The 18,426-nt window shown below is 44.6% G+C and overlaps 1 protein-coding gene across 1 annotated transcript in view; it reads right to left on the reverse strand.

Annotated features, from left to right (window-relative positions):
* Positions 1-17,737, reverse strand: part of LOC140721194 (NACHT, LRR and PYD domains-containing protein 3-like) — a 31,864-nt gene extending 14,127 nt beyond the window's left edge. The window contains exons 1-6 of the mRNA XM_073036053.1: positions 17,569-17,737; positions 16,076-16,171; positions 13,786-14,073; positions 12,133-12,299; positions 2,048-2,219; positions 1,875-1,940 (exon numbers count right to left, since the gene is read on the reverse strand). Of these exons, the coding sequence (XP_072892154.1) occupies positions 1,875-1,940; positions 2,048-2,219; positions 12,133-12,299; positions 13,786-14,073; positions 16,076-16,085 (703 nt within the window). The 5' untranslated portion in view covers positions 16,086-16,171; positions 17,569-17,737. The remainder of the gene's footprint in view (positions 1-1,874; positions 1,941-2,047; positions 2,220-12,132; positions 12,300-13,785; positions 14,074-16,075; positions 16,172-17,568) is intronic.
* Positions 17,738-18,426: the final 689 nt, after the last annotated feature.

An 18,426-nucleotide genomic window follows, 5' to 3' on the forward strand; every position in this document is an offset into this window, starting at 1 on the left:
CGAGGCTAATTGAGTTTTTTGAAGAGGTTACAAAAAGCAATTGATGAAGGTACGGTAGTAGATGTGGACTACATGGGTTTTAGCAAGGCATTTGACAAGGTCCCTCACGAGAGACTCATCCAGAAAATCATGAGGCACGGGATAAGTGGAACCTTGGCTGTTTGGATAAATAATTGGCTTACAGGAAGAAAGCAGAGGGTAGTAGTGGAATGAAAGTATTCTGCCTGTGGGTCGGTGACTAGTGGAGTGCCGCAGGGATCTGTCCTGGGACCCCTGCTATTTGTGATTTTTATAAATGACCTGGATGTAGAGGTGGAAGAATGGGTGAGTGAATTTGTGGATGACATGAAGATTGGAGGAGTTGTGGATGGGGCTGTAGATTGTCGAAGGTTACAAGATGATATAGACAGGGTGCAGATTTGGGCAGAAAAGTGGCAGATGGGGTTCAATCCGGATAAGTGTGAGGTGATGCATTTTGGAAGGACAAACCAGAATGCTGACTACAAGTTTAATCGTTGGTTACTTAAGAGTGTGAATGAACAGAGGGACCTTGGGGTTCAAATCCATACATCCCTTAAAGTCACTGCACGGGTTGATAGGATAGTTAAGAACTCCTATGGGATGCTAGGTTTCATTAATAGGGGGATTGAGTTCAAGAGTAGAGAGGCCAAGTTGCAAATCTACAAATCTCTGGTGAGACCGCACTTAGAGTATTGTATTCAATTCTAGTCACCTCATTATAGGAAGGATGTGAAGCTATGGAGAGGGTGCAGAGGAGATTTACTAGGATGTTGCCTGGTTTGGAGAACAAGTAATGTGAAACAAGGTTAGCGGAGCTGGGACTTTTCTCTTTGGAGCGTAGAAGGATGAGAGGGCACTTGATAGAGGTCTAAAAAATTATGAGAGGCATAGATAAGGGTGGATTGCTAGTACCTGTTTCCCAGAGCACCAATAGCAAACACTAGAGGGCATATGTACAAAGTTAAAGGAGGGAAGTTTAGGGGAGACATCAGGGGTAAGTTTTTTACAAAGGGTTGTGGGTGCCTGGAACAACTTGCCAGGGATGGTGGTGGAGGCTAAAACATTAAGGGTATTTAAGAACCTCTTGGACAGACACATGGATGAAAGAAAAATAGAGGGTCACGGAGTAGTGTGGGTTTAGTACACTTTTTAAAGGAATACATGGGTCGGCACAACATCCAGGGCGGAAGAGCCTGTATTGTGCTGTAGTATTCTAGTGTCTAGAGTCTAGTGACTAGGGTCATGTCGGAGGCAACTATGTTATAGATGCTCCTAGTTATTCATGAATGTGCAGGAAATGCAAGGAAATGGTCAATAATATAAGAAAGGATACCAAAGTATATTTTTTTTCTTTCCCGGATATATAAAGAGTGAAAAAAGGGAGAGGGTCAACATCGGACCACTAGAAACTGCTGTTGTAGTTGCAGTAACGGGTGAAAAGGAAATGCCAGACAAACTCTGTGCAAGTCACTAGCAGAATTCCAAAAGGTAAAGATAATCAGCAAACAGAATTGCGTGTAGTGCTATTACAAAGGAAAAGGGGCTTGGAAGATGAAAGGTCTGCAGATAGAAAAGTCACCTGGACTGGGTCATAGAGTGTATCAGGAGCCTGCCTAGGGTGTGTTGGGATTCCCAGAGCGTTAGGACCTGGAGTGAAGGCTTCATCAGAACCAACAGCTGGATTAATAGAAAAATATATTGTAGAATATTCAGGCTGCAAAGAGAGATTCGTTGAATTGTTACTTGAATCCAGAGATCAACGAATGATTAATGGCGAATTTTGATTCCCGGGTTTTGCCAAGTCACTAACTAACACTTGAGATGTGGTTTGAACTGTGCATTTGATCACTCACCTATCAGCTGAGTGGGTAATTCAGATAAACCTTGGCCGATGTTCATGTATTCCTGTGGATCAGGACCTGTTTAAATATTTAAAAAAATCCATGGAAACAGAGCTAAAATAATTAAAATAACTAAAATGTTTATCTCAACGTGCCTTTGTGTTCAGTGCGTGGTTTTAACATACCGAGTTCCTGTATTTCCTTCAGTATTCTGTCCAACTTCGGTAACTCAGTCCTCCACATCAGAAAGGATTCCCACATCGCCCTCCGGGCCTGGGAGCCTTTGCCATTCACCAAACTGAGGAAGAGTCTGGAACTCTCTGCCCGGTTTCCCTTCTCTGTCAGTTCAGTGACTTTCTACAAAAGGAAACAATGGACTTATTGTGGAGCAGACAGACAGACATGGAGAATGTGCAGGAAAGTATCTGTTCATGACCCCGGTAGCTTCAGAACAGATGCAGTCACTGGGCTGTTGCCTCATCCTCTCTGGGTTCAGTCATTAACAGAGAAACAGTAACTGAAGGAAATTCTAAATCAATAGTGTGTAAGAATAAGGATTTACTGACACCCTGCAGTAGATGCAATGTGATTAATTTCCTTGATCTGTCAATGTGCAGCATTACATCAACAAGCTGTGACAACAAGAACGGAAGAGAGGGGGGAGAGAGAGCAAAAACAAATGGATGGCGGGCATCACTGAATCGTGGCTGACAAAAGTTTATAGTTGGGTGCTTAAATCCAAGGATAAATATTGAATCGAAAGGATACGCAGGTAGGTGAAACTGTTGGGTTGAAACTGCTGTCATTAAACATGAAAAGTCCTGAGAAAGAGGTGATGTCGGATTAGACGATGTGGATGTTAAGAAACTGCGTAGATAAAATGACCCTGAAGGAAATTATATACAGGCATGTTAACAGTAGCCAGGATGTGGGCTACATATTACAACGGGGGAGAGAAGAGGCATGGAAAAAGGTCAATGCTAAAATTGTCACGGGGAGTTTCAATATCCAGGTAGCTTTGGAAAATCAGGTCGGTGCTGAATCCCAAGTGAGGGAATTTATATAGAATGCCTATGAGATGGCTTTTGAGAGAAGCCTATGGTTGAGCCCAGTATAGGAAAGGCGGGTCTGGATTCTGTGTTGTGTATTGAACCAGATTTGATTAGGGAGCTTCAGCTAAATAAACCCTTAAGAGGCGGTGATCATAAAATAGCAGAACTCAGCTGAGCAGGTTGAAAGGGAGAAAGTAAAGTTAGAGGTATCAGTGCTACAGTAGAATAAAGGAATTACTTCGGCATGAGAGAGGTGCTGGAAATAATAAATTCGAAAATGACACTAACAGGGACAATAGCAGAGCAGGAATGGCTGAAGTTTCTCGGAGGACAAACAATCACAATGATGAAGAATTATTCTAAAGGGAGGATGATCAACCGTGGCTGACGAGGTAGTCAAAGCAGCACAAAAGCAAAGGAGAGGGCACAGAATATTACAAAATATAGTAGAAAGCTGGAGGACTGGGATGTTTTTACAAATCAACAGAAGGCAATTAAAAAGCCGTAAATAGAGAAAAAATGAAATAGGAAGGCAGGCTAGAGAATGATGTAAAATAGCTTACCAAAACGTCCGTCTGATATATGAAGATTGAAAGAGAGGAAAGTGGATATTGGGCTGCTTGAAAATGACAGTGGAGAGGTAATGTCAGGGGACAAGGAAATGCCGGAAGATATTGGTCGGCATTTTGCGTCGGTCCTCACTGTAAAAACACTAGAACGTGCCAGATATTTGAGAATGTCTGGTGGCAGAAGTGAGTGTATTTGCAATTATTGCGGAGAAGGCGCTCGGAAAGCTGAAAGTTCTGAAGATAGATGAGTCCAGATCAACTCACCCGATTGCTTCTGAAAGAGGAGGCTGAAGAGATTGTGGAGACATTAGTAATGATCACTGAAGAATCACTAGATTTTGGAATGGTTCCGGAGGACTGTTCATTTTAAACTATAGACCAGTTAGTCTGATCAGCGTTTGGGAAGATGTCAGCAGTCGGTAATTGAGGATAAGGTTTCGGGGTATTCGGACGCACATGATAAGAAAAAGGCCAACATCCATGAAGGGAATTTTGCCTGACAGAACTGTTGGAATTTTTTGAGAGAACAGCATGCTGGGTCGACAACGGAGAGTCAGTGCAAGTTGTTTACTTGGACTTCCCGAGGACCTTTGACCAGGTGTCCCACATGACGCCGTTTAACAAGGGCTGACAGTAGGACAAGGAAGGCACTGGCATGGATAGAGGATCCAAGATTTTCTCCAGACAGATTTTTCTGACTGCCAGGAAGCACAGAATGGGAACAAATAGGGCTTTCTCTGGTCGAATGTTGGTGACCTGTGGTGTTCTGCAGTGGTTGGTTTTGGGACAATTTCTTTTTCCGTTATGTCAATGATTTGTAGGCTTTATGGCCATTATTGTGGGTGTTACGAAGATATGGGGAGGGAGGGGAAGTGTTGAGGAAGCAGGGATTTCGCGGGAGGACATGGACCTATGAAAAAATGGACACATCAGTGGCAATTGGAATGTAGTATAGTGAGGTACGTGGCCGTATACTTTAGCAGAAATAATGAAGACGTAGACTATTTTTGAATCTGGGAGAAAATTCAGAAATCGGAGTTGTAAAGAGTCTCTGGCGACCTGGTGCAGGATTCCGTGCAGGTTGAGTCGGTGTTCGGAAAGGCAAATACAATGCTAGCATTCATTTCGAGAGGATCAGAATATAAGAACAAGCACTGGCCAGATCGCACTCGCATATTTTGATCCCCTGATCAGAGAAAATATGTGATGGCGTTGTGAAAAATCCAGAGAGGAATCTAAACGAACAGAACCTGTGATATTAAACCAGATTTTGAGGGGAATGGATCCTGGATGCGCCTGTACTGGCTGGAGTGTGGAAGGATGAGGGGGAATCTAATTGTAACCTGTGGAATATCGAAAGACATTGAGAGGACGTGGAGATGATGTTTCTAAGTGGGGAAGTCTAGAACCAGACGGAACAGCCTCAGATTAGAGGGACGTCCATTTAGAACAGAAATGAGGAGATTATTTAGCCGAGGAGTAGTGAATCTGTAGAATTCATTGGCACTGACAGCTGTGGAGACCAGGTCATTGGGTATATTTATCCATATAACATATAACCATATAACAATCACAGCACGGAAACAGGCCATTCCGGTCCTCCTAGTCCGTGCCAAACTTTTAACCTCACCTAGTCCCACCTACCCGCACTCAGCCCATAACCCTCCACTCCTTTCCTGTCCATATACCTATCCAATTTTACCTTAAATGACACAACTGAACTGGCCTCTACTACTTCTACAGGAAGCTCATTCCACACAGCTATCACTCTCTGAGTAAAGAAATACCCCCTCATGTTTCCCTTAAACTTTTGCCCCCTAACTCTCAAATCATGTCCTCTCGTTTGAATCTCCCCTACTCTCAATGGAAACAGCCTATTCACGTCAACTCTATCTATCCCTCTCAACATTTTAAATACCTCGATCAAATCCCCCCTCAACCTTCTACGCTCCAATGAATAGAAACATAACTTGTCAACCTTTCTCTGTAACTTAAGTGCTGAAACCCAGGTAACATCCGAGTAAATCGTCTCTGCACTCTCTCTAATTTATTGATATCTTTCCTATAATTCGGTGACCAGAACTGTACACAATATTCCAAATTTGGCCTTACCAATGCCTTGTACAATTTTAACATTACATCCCAACTTCTGTACTCAATGCTCTGATTTATAAAGGCCAGCGTTCCAAAAGCCTTCTTCACCACCCTATCTACATGAGACTCCACCTTCAGGGAACTATGCACTGTTATTCCTAGATCTCTCTGTTCCACTGCATTCCTCAATGCCCTACCATTTACCCCGTATGTTCTATTTGGATTATTTCTGCCAAAATGTAGAACCTCACACTTCTCAGCATTAAACTCCATCTGCCAACGTTCAGCCCATTCTTCTAACCGGCATAAATCTCCCTGCAAGCTTTGAAAACCCACCTCATTATCCACAACACCTCCTACCTTAGTATCATCGGCATACTTACTAATCCAATTTACCACCCCATCATCCAGATCATTTATGTATATTACAAACAACATTGGGCCCAAAACAGATCCCTGAGGCACCCCGCTAGTCACCGGCCTCCATCCCGATAAACAATTATCCACCACTACTCTCTGGCATCTCCCATCTAGCCACTGTTGAATCCATTTTATTACTCCAGCATTAATACCTAACGACTGAACCTTCTTAACTAACCTTCCATGTGGAACTTTGTCAAAGGCCTTGCTGAAGTCCATATAGACTACATCCACTGCCTTACCCTCGTCAACATTCCTCGTAACTTCTTCAAAAAATTCAATAAGGTTTGTCAAACATGACCTTCCACGCACAAATCGATGCTGGCTACTCCTAATCAGATCCTGTCTGTCCAGATAATTATAAATACTATCTCTAAGAATACTTTCCATTAATTTACCCACCACTGATGTCAAACTGACAGGTCTATAATTGCTAGGCTTACTTCTAGAACCCTTTTTAAACAATGGAACCACATGAGCAATATGCCAATCCTCCTGCACAATCCCCGTTTCTAATGACATCTGAAAGATCTCCGTCAGAGCTCCTGCTATCTCTACACAAACTTCCCTCAAGGTCCTGGGGAATATCCGGTCAGGACCCGGAGATTTATCCACTTTTAAATTTCTTAAAAGCGCCAGTACTTCCACATCTTTAATTGTCATAGGTTCCATAACTTCCTTGTTTCCCACACCTTACACAATTCAATATCCTTCTTCTCAGTGAATACCAAAGAGAAGAAATCATTCAAAATCTCTCCCATCTCCCTCGGCTCCACACATAGCTGACCACCCTGATTCTCTAAGGGACCAATTTTATCCCTCACTATCCTCTTGCTTTTAATATAACTGTAGAAACCTTTTGGATTTACTTCCACCTTATTTGCCAAACCAAACTTGTATCTTCTTTTAGCTTTTCTAATCTCTTTCTTAAGATTCCTTTTACATTCTTTATATTCCTCGAGCAATTCCTTTACTCCATGCTGCCTATATCTATTGTAGACATCCCTCTTTTTCCGAACCAAGTTTCTAATATCCCTTGAAAACCATGGCGCTTTCAAACCTTTAACTTTTCCTTTCAACCTAACAGGAACATAAAGATTCTGTACCCTCATAATTTCACCCTTAAATGACCTCCATTTCTCTATTACATCCTTCCCATAAAACAAATTGTCCCAATCCACTCCTTCTAAATCCTTTCGCATCTCCTCAAAGTTAGCCTTTCTCCAATCAAAAATCTCAACTCTAGGTCCAGTCCTGTCCTTCTCCATAATTATATTGAAGCTAATGCTATTGTGATCACTGTACCCGAAGTGCTCCCCAAGACATACATCTGTCAGCTGACCTATCGCATTCCCTAACAGGAGATCCAACACTGCCCCATCTCTAGTCGGTACTTCTATGTATTGTTGCAAAAAACTATCCTGCACACATTTCACAAATTCTAAACCATCCAGCCCTTTTACAGAATGAGCTTCCCAATCTATGTGTGGAAAATTAAAATCTCCCACAATCACCACCTTGTGTTTACTACAAATATCTGCTATCTCCTTACACTTTTGCTCTTCCAACTCACGCTCCCCATTAGGTGGCCTATAATACACTCCTATCAGTGTTACTACACCTTTCCCATTCCTCAATTCCACCCAAATAGCCTCCCTAGAGGAGCTCTCTAATCTATCCTTCCAAAGCACCGCCATAAGATTTTCTTGGACAAGCAATGCAACACCTCCTCCTCTGGCCCCTCCTACTCTATCACACCTGAAGCAACTAAATCCAGGAATATTTAGTTGCCAATCACACCCTTCCTGCAACCATGTTTCACTAATAGCTACAACATCATAATTCCAGGTATCAATCCATGCTTTAAGCTCATCCACCTTTCTTACAATGCTCCTAGCATTAAGATAGATACATTTAAGATACTCTCCACCTCCTCCTCTCTTTTCATCCCTAACAATGCATTCAAATTTATTATCCTTTTCTTTCTTCCCCCCTACATCTTCGGGCTGAGCGCATCCCTTCCCCATCACCTGCCTTTCCTCCCTCACACACTGTCTACTTACTTGCTCTACTGGTGAACTAACCTCCTCTCCCATAGTTTCTTCAAATTGATTCCCGCCCCCCCATCTTACTAGTTTAAAGTCTGCCCTGTAGCCCTAGCAAACCCCCCCACTAGGATATTGGTCCCCCCAGGATTCAAGTGTAACCCGTCCTTCTTGAACAGGTCACGCCTGCCCCAGAAGAGGTCCCAATGATCCAGAAACTTGAATCCCTGCCCCCTGCTCCAATCCCTCAGCCACGCATTCATCCTCCACCTAATTCCATTCCTACTCTCACTGTCACGTGGCACAGGCAGTAATCCCAAGATTACTACCTTTGCGGTCCTTCTTCTTAACTGCCTTCCTAACTCCCTATACTCTCGTTTCAGGACCTCTTCCCCTTTCCTACCTATGTCATTGGTACCTACATGTACCACGACCTCTGGCTCCTCACCCTCCCACTTCAGGATATCTTGGACGCGATCAGAAATGTCCCGAACCTTGGCACCAGGGAGGCAAACCACCATCCGGGACTCCCGATCACCTCCACAGAACCGCCTGTCTGAACCCCTGACTATCGAGTCCCCCATTACTATGGTCCTCTTTCTTCTATCCCTACCCTTCTGAGCTACAGGGCCGTCCTCTGTGCCGGAGGCCCGGCCACTGTCACTTCCTCCAGGTAGGCTGTCCCCCCCAACAGTACTCAAACATGAGTACTTACTGTCAAGGGGTACAGCCACTGGGGTACTCTCTAGTACCTGCCCCTTCCCCTTCCTGACCGTGACCCACCTATCTGCCTCCCGTGGCCCCGGAGTGACCACCTGCCTGTAACTCCTCTCTATCACCTCCTCACTCTCCCTGACCAGGCGAAGGTCATCGAGCTGCAGCTCCAGTTCCCTAACTCGGTCCCTCAGGAGCTGCAGTTCGGCGCACCTGGTGCAGATGTGGACGTCCGGGAGGCTCGGAGACTCCAGGATCTCCCACATCCGACACCGAGAACAACAAGCTGCCCTCACACTCATACTTCCCGAATAACTGAAAGTAACAAGGAGAACTAAAAGATAAGCCTACTGTGCCCTCTTCAGCCTAAGCCCTCTGAGCCCAAGCCCTGCACTCTGCTCCCGGCTCACTCCGCTGCCCGCAAACGAAGCTGCCCGCTGCTTAAGGCTGCGTTCTTTTTATATCTTCCCTCCTTCCCAGGCCTCCTTCACGCGCCTGCGCAGTCCCGCCTCTCAGAACTCCGATCTGAGAAGCAATTTGAAAATGGCCGCCGCCGCACTTCCTCTCAAAGCCTCGCTGTCTCCTTCCAAAAGAGGTTGGTACGTTCTTGACTAGTCTGGTCAGCAAAGTTCACTGGGATAAGGCAGGAGAATGGGGTTGAGAGGGATAGTACATCACCCATGATGTAATGGCGGAGCAGAATCGATGGGCCTAATGGCCAATTGTGCTCTGATGCCTTATGGTCTTATGATGTGTAAAGACAAAAGAAGATTAAGGAATGTCAGTGCGGCTATCTTATAATGGAGATGGTTACTGCCTGGCACTCATACCGTAAAATGGTAATGACTTCCTGAATGCAGGCATGGGTTTCCTGATTAACTGAGGAATTATGAATTAAACATTGAATAGTCTTCAAGCAACATACCCCTATGATGGAGTTAAGGAAACTGAATATGGATGGGCTTAGGACATTGCTCTGAGAAATAAGAGAGGCAGGGTTTAAGGGTCAGGCAGCGTTTAAGGGTCGGCACAACATTGTGGGCTGAAGGGCCTGTACTGTGCTGAATTATGCTATGTTCTATGTCCTGGATCTGAATGATTGATCTCCTAGAACAGTTACCAGAAGGGAATTGGAAAGCTTTTCCATAACACGAATAATGGACAACAATTATGAAATAAATCAGCATAATTCCCTGATGGTCCACTGCACTGTAAAATAATCCCTCAGTTTCACTGCTACCAGGTCTGAGGAGTTAAGTTGTGAAAGAAATTTAACCAGTAAAGCAGTCGTCTCCAGATGATGAATTTATAGATCAGCATCATATTTACAGATTACCTCTTGCCTTTGGATGATGCCTGTGTGATCCATTACAGACAGCGCCAATGAATCCCAACGAGAACAGAGTTACTCACGGGTGTAACACACTTGATTTTCTAATACCACTCATGGCTGAATAGGTCAGATCTAGGACAAGACAATCACTGTTTGTGACCTCGAAGGAGAGTGACCTGAAATGGTGTGTCCCTGTCTCTCATTAGTCAGATATTCAGCAAGTTAGCAGATTTTTTTTTGTTTGCCCCTTCCCTTTCAGGAAATCCTATTGATCTTCTTCCCTTTCAGGACAACCTGTTGATTTTTTGGGATCATGAGGTATCAGCTAGTCACCAGATTTATTTTATGTTTTGTGCTTTCTTCTGCCCTTTTAGATCAAACTATTGATGTTTGTGGTCATAAGATATCAGCTTTGTGCGTGATCTTTCACATCTATTCAATCTCAGAGTTTTTCGAGGAAGTTACCAGGAAAGTTGATGAAGGCAAGGTTGTGGATATTGTCTACATGGACTTCAGCACGGTATTTGACAAGGTCCCGTATAGGAGGTTGGTCTAGAAGATTCAGTTGCTTAGCATTCAAGATAAAGTAGTAAACTGGATTAGACACTAACTTTTTGGAAAGAATCCGGAGTGTCACTATAGACTGTTGCATTTCTGATTGGCGCCTGTAGCTCGTGCAGTGTCACGGGGATCGGTGCTGTGCTTGTTGTTGTTTGTCATCTATATCAATGATCTGGATGAAATTACGGTTAACAGCATCAGCAAATTTGCTGTTGACTCCAACATTTGGAAGGTGCAGTGGACAAAGAGGAAGACTACACGAGCTTGCAGTGAGGTCTGGACCAACTGGAGAATGCGCTTAAACGGGGCCGATGCAATTTAATGCAGACAGGTGCAAGATGTTGCACTTTGGATGGACCAATCAGGGTAGATCTTACTGAGAGACCGGTAGAACAAAGTGATCTGGGAATACAGGTACGTAAGCCATTGAAAGTGGCAGCAAATGTTGATAGGCTCTGAAAGAAAGTTTCTTAGCGCATTAACCTTGGTAAATGAAAATATCGTGTACGATATGATGTTGTATAAGACGTTGGAGAGGCCTATGGAGAGACAGATGGAAATAAATTTGAAACACTACAGAAAAAACATTACAAGGATGTTACCTGGACTGGAAGACCTAAGTTATAAGAAAAGAGTGAACTGATTAGGACTTTATTCATTGGAACATGAAAGACTGAGCGGAGATTTGATAGAAGTGTACACAATTACATTGGGATATAGATAGGATAAATGCAAGCAGGCATTTTGTACTGAGGTAAAGAGGTACTACAACAAGAGGTTATCACTAAAGGGTGAAAGGTGAAAAGTTCAAAGGGTACAAAGGTGAAACCTGTTTACTCAGAGGGTGGTGAGAGTGCGAAACTAGCTAGCAGGGCAAGTGGATAAGAGAATTCTGAACAGATGCTTGCGTAATGAGCGTATAGAGCGCCATGGCCCGGTGCAGGTCAATGGGAATAAGTAGATTCTGTAGTCTGGCAAGGAATAGATGGGCCAAAAGGCCGGTTTCTGCACTGTACTTTGCTGTGACTATGACAAGTCAGAAACACATTGTTTGGGAACTCACGGAACCAAGACAAGCTGTGGTTAGCTGGTTTCCCTCCCTCAGGTACCGCAGTGAAGCCGGTTGGCCCAATTGACAGTTTAATACTCATCCTGGATTAATGAGATGACGTGAAGCTACCCGACGGTTCAGCAAAGATTTGAAATTAGTTTCAGACCGAATGCCTTTTGGAAGTCCAGATATGCAGCCACTGCTCTTACTTCACACTGATAAATACAGCAGGTGATACAAGAAAAGGTGATGCTAAACCTGCAGTTCCCAGTGCTCCCAACCTTAACAGCTGAGACCAGATCGACGAGAGACAAGTCAGAGATCAAAGTCTCCATTCCCAAGTCGATCTCCTAAAACGTGCAGGAGATTAATGTTGATCACTATTCCCTCTGATACCAGCAGATCAGTGACAATGCACGAACTGCACTCACCTCATTTTCTTCTCTACTGAAATGTCCCTCCTTTGTCAACATCCAACCCAGTCTCTCAACCTTTTCTTCAATTGCTTGTTTGAGTCTGTCCCTGTAGAACTTCGTCAGTTGGTACAGTCGATATTCCTCCCCCTGTGCCAGGAGGTCGGAGATTGTAAACTCTGGCTCTGTAAATATAAAAAGGAAAATGTAGGCTTGAACTCAGATATCCCTCGTCTCCACCGCTCTCACCCAACTCAACAAAAAATCGTGTCTTGAACCTGCCTCCAGATAGAAAATTGGATTAATTATCCATCTCCAACACCATCACACTGAGCACGGAGTCCCCCTACGGCTGTGTGCACAGACCACTGCTGTTCACTCTGTTGACCCACGACTGTGCTGCAACACACAGCAAGAACGACGAGTCAGCTTACATAGAGGAAGTGCAGCGGCTAACGGACTGGTGCAGAGCCAACAACCTGTCTCTGAATGTAAACAAAACAAATGTCTTGGTGTTCATCTAGCGGAGAATCTCACCTGGTCCCTCAACACCAGCTCCATAGCAAAGAAAGCCCAGCAGCGTCTCCACTTTCTGCGAAGGCTGAGGAAAGTTCATCTCCCACCCCCCATCCTCTTCACATTCTAAGGTGGTTGTATTGAGAGCATCCTGAGCAGCTGCATCACTGCCTGGTTCGGAAATTGCACCGTCCCGGATCGCAAGACCCTGCAGCGGATAGTGAGGTCAGCTGAGAAGACCATCGTGGTCTCTCTTCCCGCCATTACGGACATTTACACCACACGCTGCATCCGTAAAGCCAGCAGCATTATAAAGGATCCATGAACCCCTCATACAATCTCTTCCCCCTCCTGCCATCTGGGAAAATGCACCGAAGCATTCGGGCTCTCACGGCCAAACTATGTAACAGTTTCTTCCCCCAAGCTATCAGACTCCTCAGTACCCAGAGCCTGGCCTGACACCTTACTGCCCGATTGTCACGTATATTATTTATTGTAATGTCTGCACTGTTTTGTGCACTTTATGCAGTCCTAGTTAGGTGTGTAGTTTAGTGTAGTTGTTGTGTGTTTTTTTTTTCTTTTCCTCTGTTGTTTTTTTACGTAGTTCAGTCAAATGTGTCATGCAACACCATGGTCCTGAAAAACGACTCATTTTTACTATGTACTGTATCAGCAGTTATGGTCGAAATGGCAATAAAAAAGTGACTTGACTTGACTTGAATGTAACACTTGCCTTAAAGCCTACCCAACAATGTTCTAGGCATTACGAAATAGAAGGACCACATTTAATATAAACCAGTCCATCCCCCATCCGACCCATTCACCTATTTAAATTTGGATGGGCATAAATGTTGGGACTGTTGGTAATATTCGCTTCCCAGAGATACTCTCTCCATCCTGGCGAATACATTTCCCCTGATACACATCCCGGAAATACTCTCCTCATCTGGACAGCTGCATCTCCTCCAATTCACATCCTGGAAATCCTCAGAGCAGGTAGTACATTTCCTGTAGTGGGGTAACGGCTGCCCAGTGCACCATATGTACCACACCCACACATTTTCCCTCTCCTCTGACCAACCCTCCAACAAGGCCTCACCTTTACCCTCCACCCTGCCGCATTCTGTGAGCACATCACGCTCATATTTCACTCACCCGCTCCTTCTTGGGGATTTGACAGTTCTGTGTTCAATGAGCTTCCGAGCCGACAGGCAGTCGCCTCACTTGTGCTGGTTCCAGGGTCCGGATCAGTGTCTCTGACGTCACTGTCTCTGGGCTGAATTTGCTCCTCCTCCTCTGCGGCCGGACCGCATTCCATTGGGACATCGCTCTCAATCTGACCCTGCTTTCGTACCTTGCTTGCCTTGTCCAGATCATCTTCCCTCGATGATCCGCCTGTTAAAAACCTCTTCAGTCTTTTCACTGCTCGTTTCAATTTCCCACCTGAAATAAGTGATGAGTTGCAGGTTATACAAGTATGATTTAGACCTGAGCAAAACTGATTCAGATTGCAATGGAGCCGATACTCTGGCTGACCAGATTTGGAGTGGAACTGTGCTGGTTAATGTGAACCGTACATCCTGTCAGGTGATCATCCCGATAAGCCGGTGCCTGGACACATTTACTCCCAGTAAAATAGCACGATCGGCACAGTAATACTAATCACAGCAGTTGAACGCACGGATGACCACGGGATCATAATGCACCGGTGTCCGGTGATACTGGGAAATATCACTGTGATTATCTTCCACAAGTTAAAATCTCCCTCGGTCACTAACTGTCCAGTAGTCTGTGTCACACAAAGACCAACAACGGGATCACACATTCTCCAGTTGCTTTGTCACACGAGGGGCTGGAGACTGGACAAGGGGACTGGAGTTGCTTTCTCCAGTCCCCTGGGTCGCAGGCTGAGCATTCCCTTGAGATCAATGCTGACCTCTCCCCTGGTTCCCCTCTTATCCCCCACCTGCTGATCATCATGTAACAACTATGCATGTCATTGGCAAAGTCTTGGTTATAGAGCTTTGTGTGTAGTTGCAGTTGCTAATCTATAGGATGGAGGTGATGAAGCTGGAAAGTGTGTAGTGAAGAATGAACACTACGGTACTGGGCTAGGGTGTTGTTTTTTGTGTTATATGGTTGGGCTGGGACAGCTTGCCCTGGAGCTCAGGAGCTTGAAGGGAAACCTTACACACACACACACACACACACACACACACACACACACACACACACACACACACACACACACACACACACACACACACACACACACACACACACACACACACACACACACAGTAATCAGGGGCGCAGATAGGATAGATGGTCATAGTCTTTTTCCCCGGGTAGGGGAGTCTGGGACTCGAGGGCAGAGATTTAAAAGGGACCAAAGGGGCATTCTTTCACGTGGTGGCTGATGGGTATAAATTACATGCATCCAGAGGAGGCCGCAAACACAAATACAATTACAAAATTGAGAGCATGTGGGCAGGAAAAAGGGGAGAAGACGTTTACGAGGGAAATTTGGGAAAACGGCAGGAAAATGGGACGTTTAGATCAGCATGAATTATATGGGCCGAAGGACCCGTTTCCAGGCTGGAGCATCGTTTTTATTCCAGCTGGAATCTCAAATTTGAGCACAATCACAATGTCTACAGGTGACAGAGACATTTGGTCATTGGTTATGCCGGGTTTCCCAGCCAAGATCCTAGGAATTTAAATTCATGTGGAAGATCATATCAAGAGGGAAATATTTAGAAACTCAGGTTCACCATTTCTCCACAGTCCAGACATTCACTGGTGTGTTAAAACTCCGAAGCAGATCACAAATGTATCTACAATGAGCTGCCTCCTGATCCTCAGCCATTCCCAGCACCGGCAATGATCTCCGCTCCGCTACAGAAAACAGATTTCGGTGACACCCCTCCTCCTTTGCGTAGCAGGCAAGAAAAACCAGGGGGGGAGTTGGTAGCTTTCCTTCCAAAACCTGAAATGTTGTGTTATCACAGAATCTCGGAAATCCCGGAAATGCTCCTATCATCTGCTTCTGAATTTTATCAATGAAAGTTGAAGATGTCTTACTCCTCAGGGCCTGTCTGGAGGTGAAACGGACCCTGTCCATGAACATTCACATAAACGACAAGTTCGCTGTCACATTCCTGTCTGTGTTTCACTCACGACCACCTGACTCAGGAGTCCCTGCTCCTTTCACCAAACTGAAGCTTTGTATGATCAGCGGAGTGATTCGACCATTACTGGTGTCAGGTCCCTGCGCTGGAACTGTTGGGTTGATCAATTGCTCAAGGCCGCTTTACCAGTGGGATAAATGACACTGCTGGATGAAACATTTCTATGCCCTGTTAACACCTATGTCAGCTTTTTTAACTGAACTATTGCGTACAAACGCGACAAAAGTTTAATTCAAAGATCCCTGTGATCATACCTTTGTCCATTCTGAGTCTGAGTGGCGATTGTTGATTGTCGTCGTCTGATAACACTTTGGTCGCTCTGCAGGACAGCTCCACCTGCTGGTGAGGCTCTAAATTTCACAACAAGCAGACAGTGAGTCAGAGAGTACGACTACTTTGCAAATATGACAGTATTTCCATCCCCTGCAGCATTTGGCATGGGGACCAAACATTCCCTGTTAGTAACCACTTCCACACCATATCTGTCCACTGATACCTGGGGCATCTACTGACAGAGTCATAGAGCAATCCAATCCAAATTCAGAGCGTTCAGCCCAACGAGACAATGCCAACCACAGTGCCCACTGAGATGGTCACAATTTCCTGTGATGGGGCCATCTCCCTTCTGGCCTCTTCACTCCATCTACACACCCCAACTGCTTTTTGAATTATGCAACTGCACCTGCCTCATCCACTTCCTCTGGCTGTTTCCTCCACATGATCCCCAACATCTGCATGAATCCGCTGCTGATCAGATTGGCTTTGCAATCTCTTTACCAGCCCCTGTCCATTTAGATCCCCTAGATGCTACGATAATCTTCTCTGTGAACAGCAACTACTAACGTTGTGCATTCTGCGAACTTACCTGTCAAGTAATCCTTGTGTAATTGCATCCAAATCATTGCCATAAAATAACGAATCTCAAAGATCCCAATTTGTAGCCTCACGGCATATCGCTAATTACTCACCTCCATTGCGAGGAGAAACCTTCAACCAGCACTCTTTGCTTGCTACCTTGAAGCTAATTTTGAATACATCCAATTTGCTCTCTCCGGACAGCAAGGGACCTAATCATCGAGACCAAGCTGCCACGTGACACCTTGTCAAAGGCTTTACTGAAGTCCCATGCACAACGTCCATTGGAACATAACTTTGAATTTCCACCTCTGCTTAATGTCACCTTCACAGGTTCTGACAATGTAATTAGCAGAAACGTACTTGATGAGGCCAAGGTATGTCAATGTAAATTATGGGTTGCCATGTGCTAGTTAGGACTGAATAAAATGCAGTGTTGGGATATTTTGCTTTTTAAATGGTCTGTTCTCAGCAGAGGCCTACGCGACGATATATTCGAGGGTAAGTATATCACTGCAGATTGCAATAGCCAATGGGATCAAGGGCATGTTGCTGCAGTTCATGGTAATTCCACATTTCTACAATCACTACAACACGACACACTTGGGGCTTCTTATAAAGGGAGGAAATTGTCAAAGCATTTTAAGATGATTATAACGTAACAAGGAAACATCAGAACTCACCAAAAGCTTCTTCAGATGATGCAGCACCTTGAAATGAGCAAACACTCAGAGAATGTGAGTGACTGTAAAGAGCTGGGCTTCTGAAAGCACATTGCCAGACCTGGAGCGATTGCAACTGGGACTGACAGAGGAATTCCACCTATTTCGTACCTTCCTTTGTACACATATGTAATGTTTACAGGACCAGTGTTCGAGTGAATGAGACTCACCAAACCTTCTCCTGACTGAATCAATGAAAACTCTGAGTCAGAGGGTTCTCTTCAGTTGGTACTCTCAGTCCTCGGGCTGGTTCACTTGTCGCTGTTCCCTCGTTCTCATTCGTGGCTTCTTTCCAGCTGTGGGCTTTTCTTCCAATAAATCTCTCACCGCAGGTCTAACTTTAACCAGAGAGATAATGAAGCACCTTAACAATACAAAGGGAAAAAAAATATTTCTGCTCAATTTTTTCAAAAGCGAATCTCACTGAAATTTAAACGCTGAAGACAAATAAAAAGATCTCATTGAACAAATCTGTAATTGTCCCTCACACGTCACAAATCCTCATACGGGATATGAAGGACTCATCATTCAGTCATGATAAGATATCAGAGCAGAATGAAGTGATTCAGTCCATCGAGTCTCCTCCATCATTCAATCATGGCTGATTTTTTTTCTGCCCCAATGCCATATTCCTGCGTCCTCTTATAAAGTGCTGGAAACTCGGTACATCAGATTGGATCTGTGGAACAAGGCACTGTGGAAGACCCAGTATCAGAACTGGGATTATCCAGGATGATGCGTGATATGCTGAACGCTTAATTGCGCAATTTGGCCCAGATCTCATCCTTTCTCATACCTATAATGGGGGAGGTACTACACCCAGTGTTCAGAAAAGGTAGTAAAAGTGATTATCGGGGCATTAATAGTGATATTTCGAGAAACGAAAACGAAAAGCTCTTGAATTTATAGTAAATGGACCTTCTATGTATTCGCTGCTCAACGTTAGTTCTGTATTGTTAAGCACTTGAGCCTCATTGCCTCACAGACCGCTCCCACGGACAAGGCGAAATTATTATTAATTTTTCTTG

This window comes from Hemitrygon akajei, unplaced genomic scaffold, assembly GCF_048418815.1.
Source record: "Hemitrygon akajei unplaced genomic scaffold, sHemAka1.3 Scf000052, whole genome shotgun sequence".
Lineage (NCBI taxonomy): Eukaryota > Metazoa > Chordata > Chondrichthyes > Myliobatiformes > Dasyatidae > Hemitrygon > Hemitrygon akajei.